Raw genomic sequence first — 23,165 nt, 5'->3', positions numbered from 1 at the left:
AACTGAGTTCCTCATCTGTCAAATGGGGACAATAACAGTACCAAGCTCATAGAGTTCTTGCGAAAATCAAATTAGATATTATATGTAAAGGGCACTGCGAATTTTTAAGGGCTACACAAATATTAGATGTCAATATTATTATCAAGTATCTCAAAAATTCATTAATTCCACTTGCTACCTTGCAATTTTTATTTGGTTTGTAACTACAGAATTGTAATTGTAGCGGATACAAATCTTGTCTTACCAGGTTGCAGTTGTTTTCTCATTCTTGGATTTTGGTTGCTTTTTACTATATTTACTCTCTGTTTCTGTGGAGGTTTTTTCATGGCTTGGCTAATCCTTGGCACAGTCTTGATTGGAGATGTCTCTGGTTTCTTTACTTTTTTAGCATTAGTTACCACTGGCACACTTTCAGAAACAGAAGTCTCTTGGTTTTTCTGATCCAATTTTGTTGTCTGTATAAACTGTGCTGTCAGCACTTCAGCACCTCAAAAAGAAGTAACATTTTTTTCTTAAAGGAGGGGTCAGACTGAAATCAAGATCAGCATGGGTTTATCATTTTTTAAATGACAAAAAACTTATTTACATATCTATATTAGAGCTCTAAAAGAAAGGCTTTCATTTTCTTTGGTTTTCTTTTTAAAAATAATCTCAATAACAATGAGTAAAACTTAAAATTTGAGATTATCAAAGCAATTTAAAAACTTAACCTAAAATTCTTAATGAAGTTACATTATATATTTTAAAATCTGTTAAACTTCATCCTGTAAGCCAAATGAAGAGAAACATAAAGTTACAACTATAAAAATGGCAAGGCACAACAATTCAGTGTAATCTTCTAAATTAATACCAGTCGGAGAAACATCAGTCTGGCACAGAATGCTGAAGGAATGAGAAATACACTTTAAACAAAAGTATGTTAAAATTTGTGGGACAGCTAGGTGTCACAGTGGATAAAAAGCCAGGCCTGAAGGTAGGAAGTCTCATCTTCCTGAGTTCAAATCCAACCTGGGCAAGTCACTTAACCCTATTTGTTTCAGTTTCCTCATCTGCAAAATTAGGTGGAGAAGGAAATGGCAAATTTCTCCTGTATCTCTGCCAAGAAAATCCAAAAAATGAGGTTACGAAGAGTTGGACATGACTGAAACAACTGACCAACAACAAAATGTTGAAATTCATCTAGAAACTGAGGAAGGAAGGAAACAGGGCATTTATAAGCACCTACTATGTGCCAGGTTCAACTTAGAAGGCAGAACGGAAAACAACTTACATTCTAATAATCACTTAGACTAAGAACCATAGAGGAGTATTTGAGAACTCACAAAATCAATGACAAATGACATCAGCATAACAAAAATCTTTTTGTAGTTAAAAAAGAATTTACTGAAATGAAGTTCTGGAGAATTTTATAATATACATACAAGAAGTGGTTGGATATACTCCAAGTCCCATAATTCGCCAGGAGGTTACCAGAATCAGTTCCCACAGTCTGTACATATATACATTCTCACTAAGTGAGAATCTGAGGGTGAAACAATCTTTATGTGCATAAATATGCTAAAATTAATGAATCTTCAAGATTAACAGACTTTTTGAGACACATCTTTGAAAACAAAAATGCTTTAACCTCATCTTTATACCTCTTACATCCAAAAGTATGGTTATACCTGGGGTTTATTAATGATTAGCATCCCTTTGGCTTACAAGCTTATTCCCTTCCACATAATCTATAATCCAGTGATTCCTTTCTGTTCCTTGAATACATCTCCCAAATTCCAGGCATATTCACTGGCTGTCTCTCATGCCTGGAACTTTTCCCCTCCTCACTTCTATCTTCTGGCTACCCTGACTTTCTTCAAACCTTAGCTAAAGTTACCTTTTACAAGAAGACTTTCTCAATACTCAACCTTACTGCCTTATAAATTCTGAAATTATCCCAGTTTACCCCACGTATGTATTTTTATACCTAACTGTTTATTTGTTGTCTCCTACGTTAGACTTTCAGCTTCTTTAAAGTAAGGATTGGTTTGTTGGGCCATTTTTTTGTATGCCCAGAGCTTAGCAAGTACCAGGTATGTAGCAGATGTTTTATAAATGCTTCCTGTCTTTAATTATTCTCAACTGAACTCTAGATAGGTAAAATTGCTCAGGTCAGTTAAATAAGATATCTATTGATATTCACTGATATTTTAAAGTTACATTAAAATGTAACTTACCTCTTTTTCTTTTCTGAGGAAATTGACCTTTTGCTAGCTTAACCGTGGTTTCAATGGTTGTTACAGGTCCTGTTTTTTTGGAGAAAGGGCGGCATAAGTTCACCTTTTTATTCTGCATCACAACTGACATACTTGCTTTTCTCTTCGGCTGGATTCTAAGATTTGATGCTGGACACAACTGTAGAATATTCTCATTAGCCTTACCTGTCGCCTCAGAGTCTTTGTTTTTTTCAGTTTCATTTTTCATTTGAGCCTCTGAATCAACAAATTCAGGATCCGGAGGCATAAAGAGACAGAAGCCATCACAGATTCCATCAGATACAGAAAAAGGTGATGGAGAATGACCTGATAGCAAATCCAAGGCTGTGGTTATTTCCAAAGCATAACCACTAGGATCTGAAAAGTAAGACTTCAGACGAGTTAAAGTCTTTTGAGTAAATTTTTCAGAACGATGACCTGACTTAAATTCACTGGACAGTGTGTCAAATGGAAAAAACTCTGGTTCTTCAAATGAATTCTGGGAAGACAATGAAGAATTTTTGTTTAGCTTGACAAATTGCTGGAAATGATGCTTCACTAACACATTTGGATGGACTTCTTCTTCAGACAAAAATTTCTTTGCTTCCAGTAGAGCATAATGAAGGGTAGGCAAAATGGGTACAACTCTCACAGAAATGTCATCTTCACATTTTGATTCTTTTCTACCTAAAAATATATATGTGTAATATGTTAAAATATATATATATATATACATATACACATAATGTATAATTACATTAAATCTATAATACAAAAATAATGCGTTAGATTTTACATGTTCTGAAACAATAAAAAAATGACTATAGTAAATTCAGAATGATAATCTAAAGAGTGATAACATTATGTACATTTATACCTATTGATGCTATCAAAATAATGGTAGAGAGAAAGGAAAACGATTACGTAAAAACAAACTTTCAGTGAACTCTCAATTAAACAGGGTAAGAGGGACTGGCATAGGGACAGGAACTGAAGCAGTGACTTTATTTGTATATGGAAATCCCAGCTGAGTAAAGTTCCTCTACCAATTAAGGTCAGCATCTTATCTGCAACTAATGGTCTTAAATAACTGCCAATAACACAGTCACATACAGCTGGCGAAAGCTGACCTTGTGCCCATTCCCAGACCCATTAATTGCCTGAGACTGACCAGACATTTTCAGTCCCAGTCTGTATTTTTGTAAATGTCCTAAATTCTTCCCTATCTTTTTCTATGGACTTTCAGTACTTGATGCAAAACAACTTACCTTGCAAAAACAAAAGCTATCCCAAATTTCTTGCATCTGCAGTCCCTCTTCCTCTGCCCATTTGCTGCTCTGTAGAACCCCAGTTTCAACTCTTTGCCCCAATTAAAAATCACAATTTTTGCTCTACTGGCTGCTTTCTCATTAATTCAGGTTTATACACCAAATGGTAAGGCTATTTGCTCAGTCACAAAGCTAGTATGTGGAAAAGTGGAATTTAAACTAAGATCTTCCAGGCTCTAAATTCAACTCTCTGCTCTCAATCAGCACTCTATATCACACTGCCTCACTAAGGGATAACTAAAATCTCTAGCCAGAGGTTCCCAAAGTGGGTGATACTGCTCCCGAGAATCACTGGACAATTCCAGGGGAACAAGAGGAGCCTTGATGTTGAATAAAAAGAAGGAGGGTGGTAGAAGTAAAAGATAAGAAAATTTTGAAAAATCATTCGTACATGTTTCATCTGCAGTGTAGCAGAATTACGGTTGTAGTGATTACCTTATTTTTCAAATAAACACACAAAATGCAAGTTATAACCAATCAGTGGTCAAGTGTGCCAACAGGTCTTAACAAGCAAATGTTGGCAGGTGAACATGTCACGTAGTGTTGGGAAGTCTAGCATGCAGGAATATGTGAGTGTAATGACTTGCTTACAATAGGATACTATATAGTTACATGATGCAATACTGAGTCATCAAAATTTCAATGCACGGAAAAAAACAAATTTACAATAAATTCTTAAATTTAAGATGTGTCATTTAAAAATATATTTTTCAAATGATGCAAATTTCAAAAAAAAAAAGGAAAAATTGTTAAAAGAGTTAAAGTAGATTTCTAGTGGAGTGCCAAGTAATCTTTTTTAAAGGGGATGGTAGGCCACATAAGTTTGGGAATGTCTCCCCTAGACAATAATCACTTAAAAATATAACAGAGGCAAAAAGGATCCAAAAAGACCATTTTGTTGTCCACCTCATCCTGCTCTCTTTGACAGAAGTACTAATTTAAAGGGAAACAGCCCAAAGGTAAACAAGAACACTAAGAAGGAGGAGAAGTATTGACGGTCCCTTCAAGTCTATAGCCTATAAGACAGGTGAATTGCGAACTAGATAATCAGCTCCTAGAAATACCATATTTAGAACTGCCAATAATTGTGAATTTCCATCAATCGACAAAATCCCAAGGAGATTCAGGCCTATCAAATTCAATAACACACAAATATATTTAACAGAAATGAAAGTTGCATGTCCACTTAGAAAACACCAAGTAAATATAAAAATTCCTTAAGGCAGAATATTATAATTTTCTTAAGTACACGATATAAAATAGGAGAAACCAGATGAATGAAAAGAAAAATGTAGTCAGTTATTTAAAAATTATTTCCTTTTTAGTTTCTTTCACCTTCTAACTCCCTCCTCAATCTCTTTTGAAAATTAACTGCATAGAACCAAGAGAAAGAACAATGCTACACTGACAGTAGCTAATAATAATTGTAATAATTTGTGCAGTATTTTCTAAACAGTTAATAAATGCCTGAAATAGAAGTGACAAACTTGTAAAAATCTGTAACATAATGTTATGATATTTTCTAAGTTACTGGTGTTTGTCTAAGATAGAACTAAATGAGAAAACTGAGAAAAATGGTTTCCACCTTTGCACTGGGTGTTCATCATGCCTGGAGCACACTCACTTCTCATCTTACTTCTTAGAATTCTTTGTTTCCTTCAAAACTCAGTTCAAGGGCTACTTTCTATATGAAGCTGCTAATGAAGCCCTCTGCTTACTAATGCCCTCTCCCTAAAGCTATTATTCACTGTGTATATACTATACTTTGAATATATGTGTTTTGTGCATATTTACATATGTACAAGTCTCTTCCTTCCCCAACAGAACATTAATGGCAAGGATTTATTGTTTCATTTTAATTTTATACCCTCACTGTCTAACACAGTGGCTGACACACAAGCAGGTACTTAATAAATTTTTGAGTAGTTGATTAATAAATCTCTATAAATTGAACTATGCTGGGGAAACGGTTATTCAAGAAAAAAACATTTCTTAATTTTTATATCTATGCCAAAAAAGGAATATTAAGATGATCTATCATAAAGCACATGGAAAAAAGTCTCATTATGTATGGCTGCACAAGATGTCATGTTCAAATTATATATAAAAATCATACACAAATAACATATATTAAGAATTACATCACATATAATTAGATAAGGAGGTACACTAATACTTTGTGTTTTAAGATAAAAGCTTATTTCTTTTAGGCTACATGAAAACAATGAAATATTCAACTTCATCTCTGTAGTGAATTCTAAGCATATTCCTTAATGTTGTATACCTGTTGACAATGATGAAGGGAATAAAAACAAGGCATATAGGTTCATATGTTCACCACCAAAATCTGTAAAAAACGAAAGACAGAAAATGTTAAGTGCTGTGGCATACTATAACAACAAATTAAAAATATTTCTTTCAAAATAGTTCCTTCTTACCTGTGTCCCACAGTAAGGCAGATGACGTAAGCAAAATAAGAAATCCTTGATCTTCTAAACATTTGATAATTGCCTAAAATACATATACAAAAGAAGATCCCTATGAAAATGCATCCCTTTCCCCATACACCACTGACATTTCTGCTCATGAAAAGAAAATTACAGTCCTAGAAAAAATTAAGTATGTATATGCAATCAAAAGGAATTTTCCCCCTTTCCCTGAAGTAAAAAACTTCCAAGGTTTCTTTCCTTAAATCCCTGTTAAAACTGCTCAAACATCCTTCTTTACTGCTAACTGTCAAACTACTAAAGTAAAAATGTACCATTAGTCAAAATTACTATTATTTTATTTCATTGCCTTTAGGGATATATTTTCTAGGAGGATTTGTTGGGATTTTCTGAATCGCAGTCAAAAAAAAAATCCTTTTTTTCTTTTTTAAAAATGGCACAGTAGTGCTAAGAATAACTGGTTACCTGTCAAGAAGAAACTAAATGGAAATCTTTAGATTACATCAGAGTAATTATTTATTTCTCCCCTTTTAATTACTGCAAAATTTAAGGATAAGCAGAGTAATTACTTCATATTTAAAGTAATGCTTTACATTAGTCAAATTATGGAATGTCAAACCTTAAGGGTCATCTAATCTAATTTCCCATCCATTATAACAATACGTTTAACAATGTTATGGACCTTAATGTAGAATAGTCACTTGAATACCTCCCAGAGATAGAATGTTCCTTTTCTATACAAAACCTAGTCCATTATCAAGACAGCTCTATATTTTTATTAAATTCTCTTATTTTGAGCCCAAACTTGCATTTTTCTTTACAAATTCTACCCACTGGTCCTACTTCTACTAAGTATAGTGATATATTCACTTAACTTGGGATCTGGTCAATAAATATTTCAATAAGGAACAAATTAATCATATATTAAAATACTACACATAAAAAATTTAGGTGAACACTCCACATATGCTATAGGTCTCATATGTAATGATAAAATTAGGCATGTATTTGATCGCGCTTGTCTACTTGGGCTGTTTGCCAAAATAAATATTGCCTAACAAAGAATTCAATCAAATGTTTAAACACCAACTTGTTGCATTTTTAGGATAGTTAATATAAAATGTCCAAATTATAAGAAGGCCAGATGAGAGAAAGAAAAAGATCTAGCTGTAAAGGAAAGCTGAAAAAAAAATCTATTGGTCGATTCACAGGAAAAGTTTATCAAACTTTTAAACAAACTAGTAGTAATACTTTGCCAATTATTCTCAGAAAGTGAGAAAGAAAAGCACCCTACCCAAAAACCTTTTTATGAGACAAAATACTGTCATAATACCTAAACCAGCTAAACACAGAAGGAAAACTACTGGGAAATTTTTAACAAACTTCTGTCAAACAAACTACAATGAATTATCCAACTAATGTATTATGGTCAAGTGGGGCTTTACATCGAAGGTTCAAGGATGGTTCAACATTAGGAAAACAATCTACACAATTCCCATTCACTTTAATTCTTCTATTCAACATGACTAAGGTGAAAATGTACTTAATAGGAATGTATGTGTAGAACTTATATAAGACTGCATGCCATTTTGGGGAGGAAATGGGGAAAGAAGGGAGAAGGAGGGGGAGGAAGGGGAAAAAAAAATCTAATATATATGGAAGTGATTGTTGAACACTGAAAACAAAATAATTAAAAAAAATCTACACAATCATAGTAAAAACTAAAATATCTGAAACCATTTATCATCTCAATAGATGAAGAAAAAGCTTTTGCAAGGGACAGCACTCTTTTATGCTAAAAATATAGGCACAGAAGAATCTTTTTAAATATAAAAGGCATCTATTCAAAACCAAAAGTAAACATGATATGCAATGAGGATGGACTAGAATGTTTTTCCAATAAATATGGAAGCAAATCAAGGATGTCAATGTCCACTCTCCCTAGTATTATTTAATATAGTTCTGGAAATACTAGCAACATCAACAATCAAGGGGGGTGGGGGTGGGGGGCAGAGTCAAGATGGTGTAGTAAAAGCAGGGATGTCCCAACCTCTCCCCCAAAGCCCTCCAAACACCTGTACAAAATGCCTCTAAACAAATTCTAGAGCTACAGAAGTCAAAAATGACAGTGAAACAAATCCCCACCCCAAGACAACTTAGAAAGTTGACAAGAAGGGTCTATTACACCGAGCAGGGAGTGAAGCACAGTCCTGGCGTGGCCCACAATGGCACAGATGGGTCAGAGCAGACCTCAGGGAACTGAATCATTGGCAGCTGTGACAGTTTCCAGACTTCTCAAACCACAAACACTAAAAAGGTAAATGCGAAAACTCTGTGGGACCTGGGTGAAAGAGAGCAAAATCTGGCCCCAGCCCCAGGGCAGTAGGGGTGGGGATGGCAGTGTGGGGGCAGTAGTGGCAGTGAAGCAGTGGTGGTGCCAACAGCAGCAGCAGAGGCTGCTTCTGGAGCTCTGGTCTCACAGACAGTGAAGGATCCAGCGGCTAATACAAAATCCCTGAAGCCTGGGACAGCATACCCCACCACCAGAAGCAGAGCCCTACCTTGACAGAGATAGAAAGTCAAGTATTTGGCTGGGAAGATGAGTAAACATTGTAAAAGAACTCAAGACTACAGAATTTTACCTTGGTGACAAAGAAGATCAAAACATACAACCAGAAGAAGACAACCAAGTCATAGCTCACCAAAAGCCTCCAAGAAAAATATGAATTGTTCTCAGGCCATGGAAAAGCTCAAAAAGGATCTTGAAAATCAAGTAAGAGAAGTAGAGGAAAAATTGGAAAGAGAAATGGGAGTGATACAAAAAAATCATTAAAATTGGGGCAACAGCTTGCTAAAGGAGATTCAAAAAAAATACTGAAGAAAATAACACCTTAAAAAGTAGACTAATCCAAATAGCAAAAAAAAGCCCAAAAAGCCAATGAAGAGAAGAATGCCTTAAAAAGCAGAATTGGCTAAATGGAAAAGAAGGTTCAAAAGCTCACTGAAGAAAATAATTCCTTCAAAATTAGAATGGAGCAAATGTAAGCTAATGACTTTATGAGAAATTAAGAAATTATAAAACAGAACCAAAAGAATGAAGAAATAGAAGACTGTGAAATATCTCATTGGAAAAACCACTGACCTGGAAAATAGATCCAGGAGAGACAATTTAAAAATTAATAGAGTACCTGAAAGCCATGATCTAAAAAAGAGCGTAGATATCATCTTTCAAGAAATTATCAAGGAAAACTGCCCTGATATTCTAGAACCAGAGAGGAAAATGGAAATTGAAAGAATCCACCAATCACCTCTGGAAAGATGTCCTAAAAGGAAAACTCCTAGGAATATTGTAGCCAAATTCCAGACATCCCAGGTCAAGGAGAAAATATTGCAAGCAGCCAGAAAGAAACAACATGAGTATTGTGGAAATATAGTCAGGATAAAACAAGATCTAGCAGTTTTTTTATTAAGGGATCAGAGGGCTTAGAATATGATATTCCAGAGGTCAAAGGAGCTAGGATTAAAACCACAAATCACTTACCCAGCAAAATGAGTATAATCCTACACGGGGAAAAATTCATTCAATGAAATAGAGGACTTTCAAGCATTCTTGATGAAAAGACTAGATCTGAATAGAAAATCTCACTTCCAAATACAAAAATCAAGAGAAGCATGAAAAGGTACAAGAAAGAGAAATCATAAGAGACTTATTCAAGTTGAACTATTTACATTCCTACTTTGAAAGATGGTATTTGTAACTCATAAGACCTTTTTCGTTATTAGGGTAGTTGGAGGAAATAGGTAGATGACAGATAAATGGAGGGCAAACAGTGAGTTGAATATGAAGGGATGGTTATCTAAAAAATAAAATTAAGGGGTAAGAGAGGAATATAGTGGGAAGAGAAAGGAAGAAATACAATGAGGTAAATTACCTCACATAAAAGAGGCAAGAAAAAGATTTCACAATGGAGGAGAAGAGGGTGGAAGTAAGAAAGAATGAGTGAACCTTACTCTCACTGCATTTGGCTTAAGGAGGGAACATACACACTCAACTGGGTATCTTGCCCTAAAGTAGGGAGGAACAGGATAAAAGGGGGCAGATGATAGAATGGAGAGCAGATTAGAGGAGGGAGTGGTCAGAAGCAAACACTTTTGAAAAAGGACAAGGTCAAAGGAAGAAACAGAATAAATGGGATGCGGGATAGGATGAAGGGAAATAGTCTTTCACAATATGACTATTATGGAAGTTTTTACATAACTACACATGTATAACCTATATTGAATTGTTTGCCTTCTCAATGAGGGTGGGTGAAGAGGGAAGAAGGGAGAAAATTTTTAAAAACAAATGTTAAAAAATTGTTTTTACATGCAACTGGGAAATAAGATATACAGGCAAAGGGGTATAGAAATCTATCGTGCCCTTCAACAAAGTAAAGGGCAAGAGGATAAGAAGGGGGAAGGATAAAAAGAAGGGCAGATTTGGGGAAGGGGTAATTAGAAGGTGTGCCATCTCAGGGTGGGGGGAAGGGGAGAGATGGGGAGAAAAATCTGGAACTCAGAATCTTGTGGAAATGAATATTGAAAACTAAAAATAAATAAATTTTGAAAAAAAAACCATCAATAAGACAAGAGAAAGAAATTAAAGGCACAAAGATAAATAAACAGGAGATAAAATTATCTCTATAATTTACACTTTTAAGGCTAGACTACCTAAATTACCAAGAGTACTTTTCATAGAATTTGGTAAAATATTAACAAAATTAATTTGGAAAAACAAAAACTCTAAAACATTCAGGGAAATTATGAAAATAGGGACAACCAAAAGGGAATAGCACTTATTAAAGAAGCAAATCATAAACCTCTCACAGCTATGGGTAGAAGTTCTATTCCTAACTAAACAAGATTAAGGAAAAAATTACAAAATTTAAAATATATATCTTTAATTACATAAAACAAATGTTCTGCACAGACAAAATTAAGGTACCTAGCATAAAAGAAAAGTAGCCAAATGGGAAAAAAAAAATCTTTGCATCAAATTTTTCTTTTAGATACCAAACCCTTATGGTTTGGTATCTAAGATATGTAAATAATAAATACATACAAGACTAACAGTCATTTCCCAATAGATAAGTATTCAAAGGTTATGAACAAAGAATTCTCAAAAGAACTACAAAGTATTCACAACCACATGAAAAAATGCTCCAAATGACTAATAAAAGAAATGCAAATCTAAACAACCCTGAGGTTTCACCTCACACTCTGCATACTGGCAAATATGACCAAAAAATGACAACAATCAGGGTTGGCAGGGTTGTGGAAAAATTCCAATACATTGTTGGTGGAGCTGTAAATAGTGGTACAACCATTTTGAAAAGCAATTTGGAATTATGCAAATTAAGTAAGTAAAATAGCCATACTTTTTGAACCTGACACTTCATTACTGGGTTTAAACCCAAAAAAGTCAGCAATAAGAAGAAAGTTCTCATATATATTCCAAAATATTTCTTTTGTTCAGTCATTTGTTAGTCATGTCTGACTCTTCATGACCCCATTTTTGAGGTTTTCTTGGCAAAAATACCAGAGTGGTTTGCCATTTCCTTTTCCAGCTCATTTTACAGACAAGGAGTCCAAGAAAAACAAAATTAAATGACTTGCCAAAGGCACACAGATATTAAGTGTCTGAGGCTAGCTTTAAACTCAAGAAGTCTTCTGGACCCCAGGTCTGTCACTCCAGCCACTGTACCACCTCGCTTCCTCCAAAATATTCATAGCAACACCTTTTATGATAGTAAGAAATTACAAACAAAATTAAAGTCCATGAATTGAGGAATGGATAAACAAATTGTGGTACATGAATATTACTGTACTGTAAGAAATAATGTGTAATTAATTATTAATACAAAGAAGAATGGAAAGATCTAAACAGATAATGAAACAGACACAGGAAATCAACATGTGTGGTAACTACAACAATGTAAATGGAAAGATCAACTACTCCCCACCAAAATCATGTGAATGTAACAAAATTATAAAAAATTATAACAAAATTATAAAAATCAAGTATTGCTATAATGAAGAGACATGATAGGACACCCCTAACCCACCTTTTGGTGAAGACACTCTGCTAGAGATAGACAATGTATTAGACACTGCAGAAGTTGTCATACTTTTTATCAATCAGTTGTGCTGATTTTTTTTCCTCTTAAAAAAACAGTATGTTACTTGGGATGGCTCTCTAGCAGAAGGGAAGTGTATCCCTCTCTACACTGGGGATAATGGTGATGATGTAAGAAACAGAAGTTATCAACAAAAACTTATTCTAAAAAATTTTTAAGGATAGCTACACTGTGTTTTGCAACCTGAGACTATATATTATAGTTAGAACAATATGAGTAAAATGGTTTTTTTAAAAGAAGGTAACAAGCTACCAAAACAATAAATAATTTAATTAAAGTAGCACAATGAAAATATGAAACTGCAAGATCTTTTTTCCATTTGCTGACTTGGTCTTATTTACAGAAGCCAGAACAATTTGATTCCTAAACCAAAAACTACTTTCACTGTTTACTTCCCACATCAGAGGAAAATGAGAGTAAAAATGGTTAGACCTTTCATTGTTTACCTTTTCAACCCTGAATACAAAAGTGAAAGTAAAATTCTTGAGACTACTAATTAAACTCTCCACAAAAATCTTCTTTAAAAAAAAAATATGCAAAACAAAACAGAAATGTTTGCTATGTTATCAGTGAGTTGAAAGTCACAGATCATAGAATCCCAGGATTTAGAGCTGCAAGGGCCCTTAAAGATCATCTACTCCTACCCTCTCATTATATAGATGAGGAAACTGAGGCCCAGAAAGGGAAAGTGACTTGCTTAATATCACATAAGTAACAAAACTAGGATATGAACTTCAAATACAATGCCCTTTCTAAGGAGTGAATGGAAACTCCTTTTAACTTATGCTCTAAAGGGAAATATCATTAGAATCTTTTAAATTTTAGGAATCACTTAACCATTTCTACTAACAGAGGAATTTATTGCTGTGGCATAGCCCAAAAAGTATTCTACCCATTCATTGTTAATACAAAGTGTTCCAGTATAACAAATGACATCTAACAAAATACACAGACTGTGGCTTTTCAAGGCAAATTCAATTCATTTCATTAAATGTTTCAATAATTTAACTTCAATTCAACCAGACTGATTCACAGCAAGGAACATAAAATATTTAGTACCAGCCATAAACTCATAATGAAGGCTCAAGAACCAAATGATGATGTGCAATTCAGATTTAAATCCAAGAGAAACACATTTAGCTTTAAATTAATTTTCTATTAACTTTAATTTCCTTAAGTACTTAAAAGTTGTTCAGGATCCATTGGTACGTTTCCTGAAAATAATCAGAAAGTTTCACTCCTATTTTGTATCCGATTACAACATGAACCCTACCAATCCTATAAAATATCATTTATGATTTGTACAAATTACCTTCAGATTAAACATGTTAAAACAGGACATTTTATTTTTCCTTGCAACCTCTGTAATTAAGTAATGCTGATGGGAGTATTTAAAAAATTAGGCTGCCAGAGAACCACCCCCTCCTCATCCTTCTTTAGTTTCCATTCCCAAATGAACTCTAGCTAACATACAAGCATTACAACCATTTGAAATTGCACACAGGAAGTAACTGTAACTGAGCAAAGTAGTTGTGGTTCCTTGCAACAACTTGTAGTTCAATCTGGATAATATAAGTTAAAGTCAATTTGCATCAAATGCTTTTGGGATTCACATGTTAGAAGAAATTGGAGGGAGTAATTGTTGTAGGTAGGGCATCTATTCCTCTGAGAGGATTTTGGGAAACCCTTATTTTCTTATATTCCTTATAACACATCTAGGAAATTTCTGTAACAAAAGTCTCTTTCTACAACTCATAAGATTTAAAACCAAAAGGAGGTGAGAACATTTGTCTTAAGAGTGTTTAGGAAGGAAGCTTAAAAGTACTCTCTAATCATCACTGAAATGACTTTATCCTCCTAAGCAGATCTAGCCAAAAAGGAAATGCAAAATTTTCAATTATTTAAGAAATAACAATACTTAAGTCCATGTCCTTACCAATTCCTTAGTTTTTATGTATTCTGTTAGTTGATCTAATTTCTTCCCCTGCTTGTTTGATATTTCCACTTCATACATGCTGAAGCATAAACCTTGGTAACAGACTGTAAAGAGGACAAATAAGATGTGTGAAAACAGTAACACATATAACAGAAACACTCTTAAAGACCTGTCCTTGCTCTAAACTTCACAAGAAAAAAAATTTTATAAACCAAACCAATTCATCAACCTGAAGGCACCTGGTGACTTCTCCAAATTTAGCTAGGTCAGTTCTCAGAAAATAGATACATAGTCCATCATGAGACCTGTGCTTGAAGCTTTTTCAGCTTGGTAGGACCTACCAGAGCTCATAATCTGCTGATGCACATAACAGAGCCTTTGATAACAGAGGGTCACCTCCATACAGCAATAAAGTGTAGCAGAATTTCAGTGGAGACTCAAGTATTTGCTTCAATGGATCTGAGATACCATGAATACAGGTAATTCCTCCAATAATGCAGACTGCAACTCATCCATACCTCACTGTGTTCCATATCTCACATGTGTTCTACTCAATTTGTTAGGGGTCTCCTGTGAAGTGTCATAGCATTTCAGAGGTACCTACACAGAATGTGGGTTCCCTGCTCTCACCAAATATTGGATATCTTTTATACTGCTTCTTGCATAAAATTCACCACTGGCAATATGCTATAGTATACTTGTGTTCACCATGTATCTTTCCACTAAATCTTTGAGTGGTCCATAATTTTGATTCTTGGGAGATAGTGATATTTCATGGAGAAAACTTCTCCATTAGAATATAAGTTCCTTGAGGGCTTCATTTTTGCTTTTGTGCCTCCAGTAGTTTGGTCCCATGCACAGTATATAGTAAGCATTTAAATGTCTTTTGACTGACTGATCACTAGAACAATATTAATGTTTAAAAAAATGGGGTTTTATTTCAGGGAGAGGCTTTGGGTCACTGATATCTGAAAAATTTCCAAATGTGATCCCATCCTACGCTCTCTTCCTGTTATTCAATTCTGCTCTTAGTTCACTGTTCATCTGCAACATTTTCCCAAGATTTTTCCAGGTTTGTAGAATGTCCATCCAACTACATATCCATCTATACAATGGACATTTTATATCCGTTTGTTTCTTCTTGTGTGGACTGTTAGGTCAAACTCAAGTGACTGATGATTTCATTTAGGAGGGTATGCAATATTCCAGGCCTTTGAGGTAGTTAGCACAAATCACCTGTAACTCAGAGCATATGGAGACCTTGCCATCTACTGAGAAATCATTGATTCGTACCATGCACCTAGGCTTCCTTTGACATTAAGAGTAACTGAACATAAGTTCTTCACTGTATCTTTCAAGGAATCTTTGTTTAACAAATGTATAGAAGACAACGTGTAGGAAACAAAGTATTTAATGCTTCCTTTTACTCTAATAGATTAAATGCTTTTTAAAATAATCAACAAAAAATAAGCACTGTGAGATCTTATGCTATTTGCATCTTTTAATCAGTTCTGTGACTAAGATGTGATATTCTGCAGAATATCGTTCATGCGAACTGCCTCATCCATTCTCACTTTCGTTAAGGATGTCCTTATGTTTATATGGATTATCCTAGAAGTCTTGTAAAGATTAGAAAAAACAAATAATGATTAATGCCTCAATCACTATTTTTCATAATATCTGCAATTGCTCCCAATCATTTGACATGTCTCCTACTGTCTGACAGTCAATTCAAGGCACAGCACTAGGCGATAACAAAGAAAAAATGATAGTCCTTGCCCTCAAGGAGTCTACATCATTTAGAAGGGAAATAACATGTTCACAAATAATTAAATACAAAATAAATATAAAGTAACTACAGGGAGAGCGAGTACCAACAACTGGAGAAATTAGGAAAGACCTCTTGTATTAGGTAGTATTTGAACTGAGCTGTGAAGGAAGCCAGACATTCTAAGAAGGAAAAGAAATGAGAAGGAATACTTCTGATAAAAGTGACAGCTTGTGCAAAAAGCACAGAGCTTAAAAGTATGTTGTGCAGAGGAAGGCAACAAGCATTTAAATAGCACCTACTATATGCCAGGCATTGGGTTTAGTGCTGCATGCAGATAACAAGCAGGTTTGCTTGACTGAAAAGCAAAATGTGCAAAAGCATGTAATACACAATTAAGCTAGAAATACAGGTTGAAACTAATCTGTAGAGAGGGTTTTAAATGACAGAGTCTATATTTTATTCTAAAATAATAGAGAGCCTTTGGAATGTCTTGAGTGACAGTCAATCTTGTGTTTTAGGAAAATCAATTTGACAGCTATATGGAGAACTGGATTAGAGATGGGACAGGAGACCAGTTAGGAGGTATAATACTTCAATGGAGAGGCAATGAGGGCCTGAACAAGGGTGGTCATATACAAGTAGAGACAATGAAATGGAGACAAGAGATGGTGTAGAAATAGAATCAATAAGATTTGGTAACTTACTGGATATCTTGAGATTCTACAAGGCCCTCAAAATTATGTAGCCTCCAACATAGGTGACTTTTCCTTTCTTTGCTTTCTTTAGTTGATAGTTCTACTTTGTCATATAGTACATTGGCAATTATGATTTTAAGAGTTCAATTGGGGTAATTTTACTGCCATTGGTGGAGAACACACTGTTATAGAAGTGGATGGATTTTTTTTCCATTTTCCATTTGTTATTTTCCCATTTTACCCTTAATTGCTCTTGTGATCATCACATGAAAAGTTTTCGGTATTTTTCCCTTATCTACTTCTTCATATTTTAATAGGCAAAATTGTTCATCATTTACTACAATCTTCCTAGGTAATATGCAAACAAGTTTAGATTCTACTGGGGGAGGGGAATCTGCGGCCTCAAGACCACATGTGCTCTTCTAGGTCCTTGGGTGTGACCTTTTGACCTGAGGACTTAGACCTTAAGCACCTGAGGACTTAGAAGGCCATGTGTGGCCTCCAGGATGCAGGATCCCCACCCCTGATCTAAACCAATATTACCCTTGGCTGTCATGTCTTTCTATTAGGCAAGATCAAGTATTTGCTATCTGTTTCTTTTGTTCTCTTCCTCACTGAACTCTTTTACATCAATGAGATTTCTTTTGTGCCAGTTCATGTTGATGACTGTTCCTTTATCCATTTCCCTCTTTTTTTCACTGTTAACTTATTTAAACAGGACAAGAGCTATTTGAACTTATCTTCTCACTTTTATTCCTTCTAATTTCATATGTATTTTGATCTTTGTGATGAAAAGCTGATGGTTATTACAAAGATCACTGATTGGGAAATGACTCTCACATTAGTGACCAGTTATCTCTTGTCCTTTTATCTTTTTTGAAGGAAGTATTCATGACATATAGGCATAAGGCTTCTGTGTAACCTACCAACCTCCTGGCCTCTTTTGTTTCTTGATCTTGAGTCAAATTTCCCAACATATTTGTCATCATTCTTCCCTGTCCATCTTAGCATAAATCAAATGAGATAATATATGTAGTGTTTGTAAACATGAGGCATTGTTATTATTGATTCTACCAGTATTAAATGTTTAATTTTGAGGGTTTTGTCAATTTCTTCATAAATTTTTCTACTTGCCGATCCTCTTTTGGGATGTAAGCTTCAATTACTTTCCTGGGAGAGTTTTTTTTGCTTATTTCAAAACACAGACACTGTAAGATAAGATCTCATGAATTGTCCCATGAAATGATGTGTCCTATTGTCCTTGGACCCAGGATGAAAGCAACTGCCAATCCTTACCTGTCACTAAAAAGAATGTGTAATTATTCAACAATTTAACTTTAGCTTCCTTCTATCTTCTGATTTATTTATAATTCAAATGGCAATATTGATATGATTCAGTTTCTCCAACAGTATGCCAACTTCTTAGTTGCTGGAAAAGGATCTCACTTGTAGTATAACAATACTTAAAATTAACGTTTAAAGATGACATAAAAATTATGTGACTATTAGCCTCTGCCTCTTTTTTCATTTTTCTTTCACTTTGATTACAGAAATGCAAGGTGCTACAAAGGACTGGAGGTCACTTCATATTTTTGCTTTACGGATTGTCATGGCCAAAGAATTTATCACCTAAGGCTAGCCTACTGGTGATAAATTTCTAAACTAAAGTATGGTCCTTAGATAACAGTCCTGCTGGGACAGTACTCAAAACCCATGAAGAATGGTAGAACTTGCCAAAGTTTCCACTCCTCAGAAGACTTAAAAGAGAAGCCATGTCACTCCATAATGAAGCATTAGAGTAGGATGAAGAACACAAAAAAATTTTATTATCTCAAACATAATGCTATGTCTTTACAATAAAAATTATTTTGTTTAGCCTGAATGATATATTCCAAATCTTGAATATTTTTCAAAATAAAAAATGTATTTTTACTTAATGGTTCTCTGTATAACCTTTTCCTGCCAAAATGACAAATATGAATCAGAACTGGTTTCTAAAAGACAGATATGTCCACAGGTAAAGATAGTATTATCAGATGCAGTTCCTGTATCAAACAGTTCTGTTTAATTTTCTTTGTGATAAAGGGAGGTTTTCTAGATCTACAGGGAAGACATAAGGTTCTGAGACAAGTTTTTATGTAAATATATGATTAGAATTTGGGGGACTGAGGGTGGAGGAGAGAAAATATCGATATTATTTGAATGATACCTTTTTTTTCCAAATAACTGCTTTTTCTAAAAGCAGATTCTGGTAACTTTTTCTTCAAAGCAGATACTTCCATAACATATTTAGCATCCAGCTGCCGGGGTCTATCAAAAGAAAACCAGTGTAATAAACATTAATGACAAATATACTTTTCAAATCTCAAATCTGAACTCAGATAAAAACAAGTCCACCATAACTACAGCCTTTAGAATTGAATAATATACAGATTCAGTAATTTGTGGATTAAGATATATCTACTACAGAATTTGATGTACAAATCCTTTAAATAGTATTCTGGATACTTAATATTTAATGTATTCTGGATACTTAGAACCTAATGCAGGTTCTAAGACATTATCTAAAAATATGATGAACATTTAAGAATTGCCCAAATCCCTCTTCCTGTTCCAATTCTAATTTGAAAAGTTGTGGCTAATTTTCAAGCTCTGTCTCTTCAAAATCTTTGACTGTGACTGATAACCACTAGGAATGAGCCACAAAACAAGATATAAAGAATTTTTTAAATATTCAATTTCCCTGTCATTTTTCCAGAATAAAGGTCAATACTACAACTATGTGAACACATTAGAGTAATTTTCCATAAACTTTTTACTGTTTTATAATACTACAATCACCACTACTGCTACTTCTACTCCTAGCTCACGTTTATACAGTGCTTTTATTTTTGCAAAGTGTAAAACTCTTTGAGGTAGGTGCTATTAGTATTTCTATTTTACAAATGGAGAAACTGAGGCTTAGCAACATTGTGACTTGTTCAGGGTCACACAGCTAGTAGGAGTCTGAGGCAGGATTTGAACCTAGATCTTTCTCTTTCCATGACCAATATTCTATCCACTATCCCAAGCTGCCTTTAACAGGAAGAAAAAAAAATAGAATTGTTTTGTGATGAATGAAAAGTTGGAGAGACATATTGCTAGCAAATAATTAACCAACTGAAGTCAGTGGCCTTTTCTCATAAACCAGAGGAACCTGGAGGTCCCAGAATGCTTAAATACCCTTGAGAAGGAGTTGTCCCTGACAGGTGGAAATCAACTGTGATTGGTTAATGATTAGAGAATGAAAATCATAATGAGAGGTGGGTTTAATCTAATGAGGGACTAGAGGACATGAGTGAGCATGTCACTCTTGGACAGAGAGACTCATCTCAAGCCAAACCACTCCAGCCTGGGCAACCTATACAAAAGGAATCCATCTCCATCCAGCCAATGAACAATGAACAGTGGTGGGGTACAAATTCTCCCTAAATAAGATGGTCTGGGTGAGGTGAATTCTTTGGGCAGGGTTAGGAATGCCCATGAGAGATTGGACTTTGAATGAAGAAATAGAAAGGGAAAAAACTTGGATCCCCACACCCCCACCATATTAATTGGTTATTAATAATCATTTCTCTCCGTTCCTTCCATGACCTTCTCATTTAAACCTTCACTTTCAACAGTTAGGATATAAAGTAAGAGATCAATGGGAAACCACAAAAATCTATAGAAACTTCATAAAACATTTGTACCAGAATTTGAGCATTTTAAAGTCACTTTACTTTTGTTATTTGGTTTTAACCCAGAGCAATTATTTGTTCAAAATGATTTGCCTAATGTCACAGAGTACACACACACTCACTCACTCATTCTCTCCCCCACCCCCACCCCCCGTACTAATTCTCTAAAAGTCAGGCACATATCTAACACGAATAGGATATTTAAGCATTCCGTGGCCTCCAAGGTTCCTCTCTGGTTTATGAGAGAAGGCCACTGATCGCAATCTGTTAATTATTTGCTAGCCATATGTTTCTCCAGCTTTTCATTCACAAAACAATTCTATTTTTTTTCCTCCTGTTAAAGGCAACTTGGGGTAGTAGATAGAAGAGTATTATGTAAGAAGAGTAACATACAAGTATCAGGAGAAAATGAAAGTAAAAACTTACAACTGGGCTGGAATCACCGCACCATGAGGGGACCAGAGTGTCAAATCACATATCAGTTGTCCCTGAATAATTAACTGCCCTCTCCATGGGGAGATAAGAACTTTGGGGGGGAAAAAAGTGGGAAAAGAAAAATTGATAAATATACTCAGAATTAATTTTTAAGAATCTAAATGAAGGGTAAATTAAATATTTCCCTTACCTTCATCATCAAAATCAATCCTACAGGAAAAGAGGCGAAAAAAGAAAGCAAAATGTTTTTTTTATAAAGACACAGGATTCAAGCCAGAAAAAATAACTATGAATATATTACTTACATATTTTTATGAGCTAAAGTTGACATCCTCTTAGGTTCACTGTACTGAAAAGCTACAATTGTGTGAGGAAGGATTTGCCTAGGTCGTTCAACAACACTGTTGCCTAAAAATTCATAGAGGTAATACTAAAAAGGAAAACAAAAATATTACAAGGTAATATTGCTGAATCAATTATGTGCACATTTTACTTGAACTTTAAGCCACCCATAAATACTACATTGTATACAAAAATATTTATTATAGTTGCATTTATTCATTCTTCATTTTAAGTGACTATATACCTGACTCAGCTCGAAGCCTCGAAAATGGCTTGTCTTGAGAGAAACTTTGTTGACATTTGCAGCCACATGGCAATCATAGCCAAAAGACGGACTGGTATAGATAGTGGTATAATTCTCAAGTACAGCCTTGACTTTTCCCTACAATAAACATAATAATGCTTATCAGAGGTCTTCAAACATTAAATTGCAAGTAAAGATACAGTTTAAGCAGTTTTATTAAGAACTCATTCCTACACCTGGATTAAAACTACTGACAAGATCAATGCATATGTATTTTAAACTAAGATTTTAACTATAATCCAGCAATAGTTATAATTTATTACCTGAAAATAGCACAGAAAGTAAAGCAGTAAAATATAGGTGAGCTTTTAAACTATTTGTTTAAAAAAATGTATAAGGAACCAGGAAAGGAAAAATAAAGGCCCTAAGATCCTACATGCTAAGGGGCAAAAGACTCCAAAAAGGCCTGAAATAAGTAAATTTCTTAGGGGCTTCCAAATTTAATTTTAATCTTAAAAATTAAATAAAAAGTAAAAAATTTAAATTCTTTAACACTAATTTTAAAATTAAATTTAAAAACTAAAAATTTTTAAATTTTTAAAAATTTAATTAAAATTATTCATTTAAATTCCATTTAAATATTAAAATGGAAAGTTCAATTTAAGTTTTCATTGCCAACAAACCAAGGCACAGAGTGCTAGAGCAAAATTGTTATGAAACCAGCAAAGAACAACATGGGGTGGAGCACTCAGCAAATTACCTGCTTATTGAAAATTAATAGGCTACTACCAAAAAGGGCTCATTTCCAAAAGAGAATCAGTACTGCTGCTTTTTTAAGAAAAATCTGATTCTCTCATATTCCAGTTATGAGAAAACTAAGATATGTATGTACTACTTTTCAAGAGAAAAAAGAGATAGCAGATTATCCTACTGTTCATGTTGCTGAATTAAAAGCAGTAGTGTAATGAATACTGGAACCAACTAGATAAAAGCCAACCAATAACTTTTCGAGTGGATACATATAACCTGACCCAACAAGGTGATCTGTGCATGGGAAGAAGCAAAAATTGAACATTTCAGTAAAATGTCTTAATGAATTAAAACACAAATTTAGAAAATATTATTTAAGTTGAAAAGAACAACAAAGGCAGGGCCTGTACTTTAATCATTTTTGTATCCACTCTTATAATGCCTCCTCCAAGTTTGCCTTGTATATCTTAAGTGCTCAACAACTATTTGTTGAATGAATAAGCTATGAATGAGCTTCCTAAAATAATCAGTATTTTCACAGCCATTATAAAAAGAAATATTCACGAGGTAATGGCGTCCTAAGGAGATTAACAGTGCATTCTGTCTCTCTAGAAATATACAAATTCTGGCCTTCTTAGTAAGAGGACAATTTGATTCATACCTTCTTTCTAACCATCCTAAAACTGAAGTGAGTAATTTAAGACAGTGAATTCCATTCTCTCTAAAAATGCTTTTTTCAAATCTCATCTGTCTTACTTGGAGAAACAACATAGTGCCATGGAAAGAGTACAGGTCAAGGCCAGGGGACAGGGTTTGAATCTTGGCCACCTATGTGACCTTGAGCAAATCAACTAATCTCTCTATGTTGCAACTTCCTTGTTTGTAAAATAAAGGAGCTGGACCAGGTGGACACTAATGTCCTACCTAAAGCTCTTTATCTATGGTCTATGATAAACCTAAACCTATGATAAAGCTCTATGATTCTATGCATCCACTGAGTTAGCTATAATCAATAACAGATTATAATCAAAACATTTATTTTGTTATTTATTTTAATGTTTACAAAATAGCAATTACATTTTTTCTCA

At 34.3% G+C, this 23,165-nt stretch overlaps 1 protein-coding gene across 6 annotated transcripts in view; it reads right to left on the bottom strand.

Moving 5' to 3' along the window:
- TASOR2 (transcription activation suppressor family member 2) overlaps positions 1-23,165 on the bottom strand; it is a 97,632-nt gene that overhangs the window by 26,243 nt on the left and 48,224 nt on the right. For 5 of the 6 annotated variants that reach the window (XM_072654221.1, XM_072654220.1, XM_072654225.1 and 2 more), the window contains 10 exons: positions 21,328-21,465; positions 21,047-21,171; positions 20,932-20,951; positions 20,733-20,832; positions 18,797-18,897; positions 14,122-14,225; positions 6,001-6,073; positions 5,847-5,909; positions 2,217-2,921; positions 245-487 (listed from right to left, as the gene is read on the bottom strand). In XM_072654221.1, coding sequence (XP_072510322.1) covers positions 245-487; positions 2,217-2,921; positions 5,847-5,909; positions 6,001-6,073; positions 14,122-14,225; positions 18,797-18,897; positions 20,733-20,832; positions 20,932-20,951; positions 21,047-21,171; positions 21,328-21,465 — 1,672 coding nt within the window. The remainder of the gene's footprint in view (positions 1-244; positions 488-2,216; positions 2,922-5,846; positions 5,910-6,000; positions 6,074-14,121; positions 14,226-18,796; positions 18,898-20,732; positions 20,833-20,931; positions 20,952-21,046; positions 21,172-21,327; positions 21,466-23,165) is intronic. The other variant, XM_072654222.1, reaches the window with a different exon arrangement.

The sequence above is a fragment of the Notamacropus eugenii genome, chromosome 3 (genome assembly GCF_028372415.1).
Source record: "Notamacropus eugenii isolate mMacEug1 chromosome 3, mMacEug1.pri_v2, whole genome shotgun sequence".
NCBI lineage: Eukaryota > Metazoa > Chordata > Mammalia > Diprotodontia > Macropodidae > Notamacropus > Notamacropus eugenii.
Note: the sequence above shows the minus strand (reverse complement) of the source record. Positions and strands in the feature narration are given on the sequence as shown.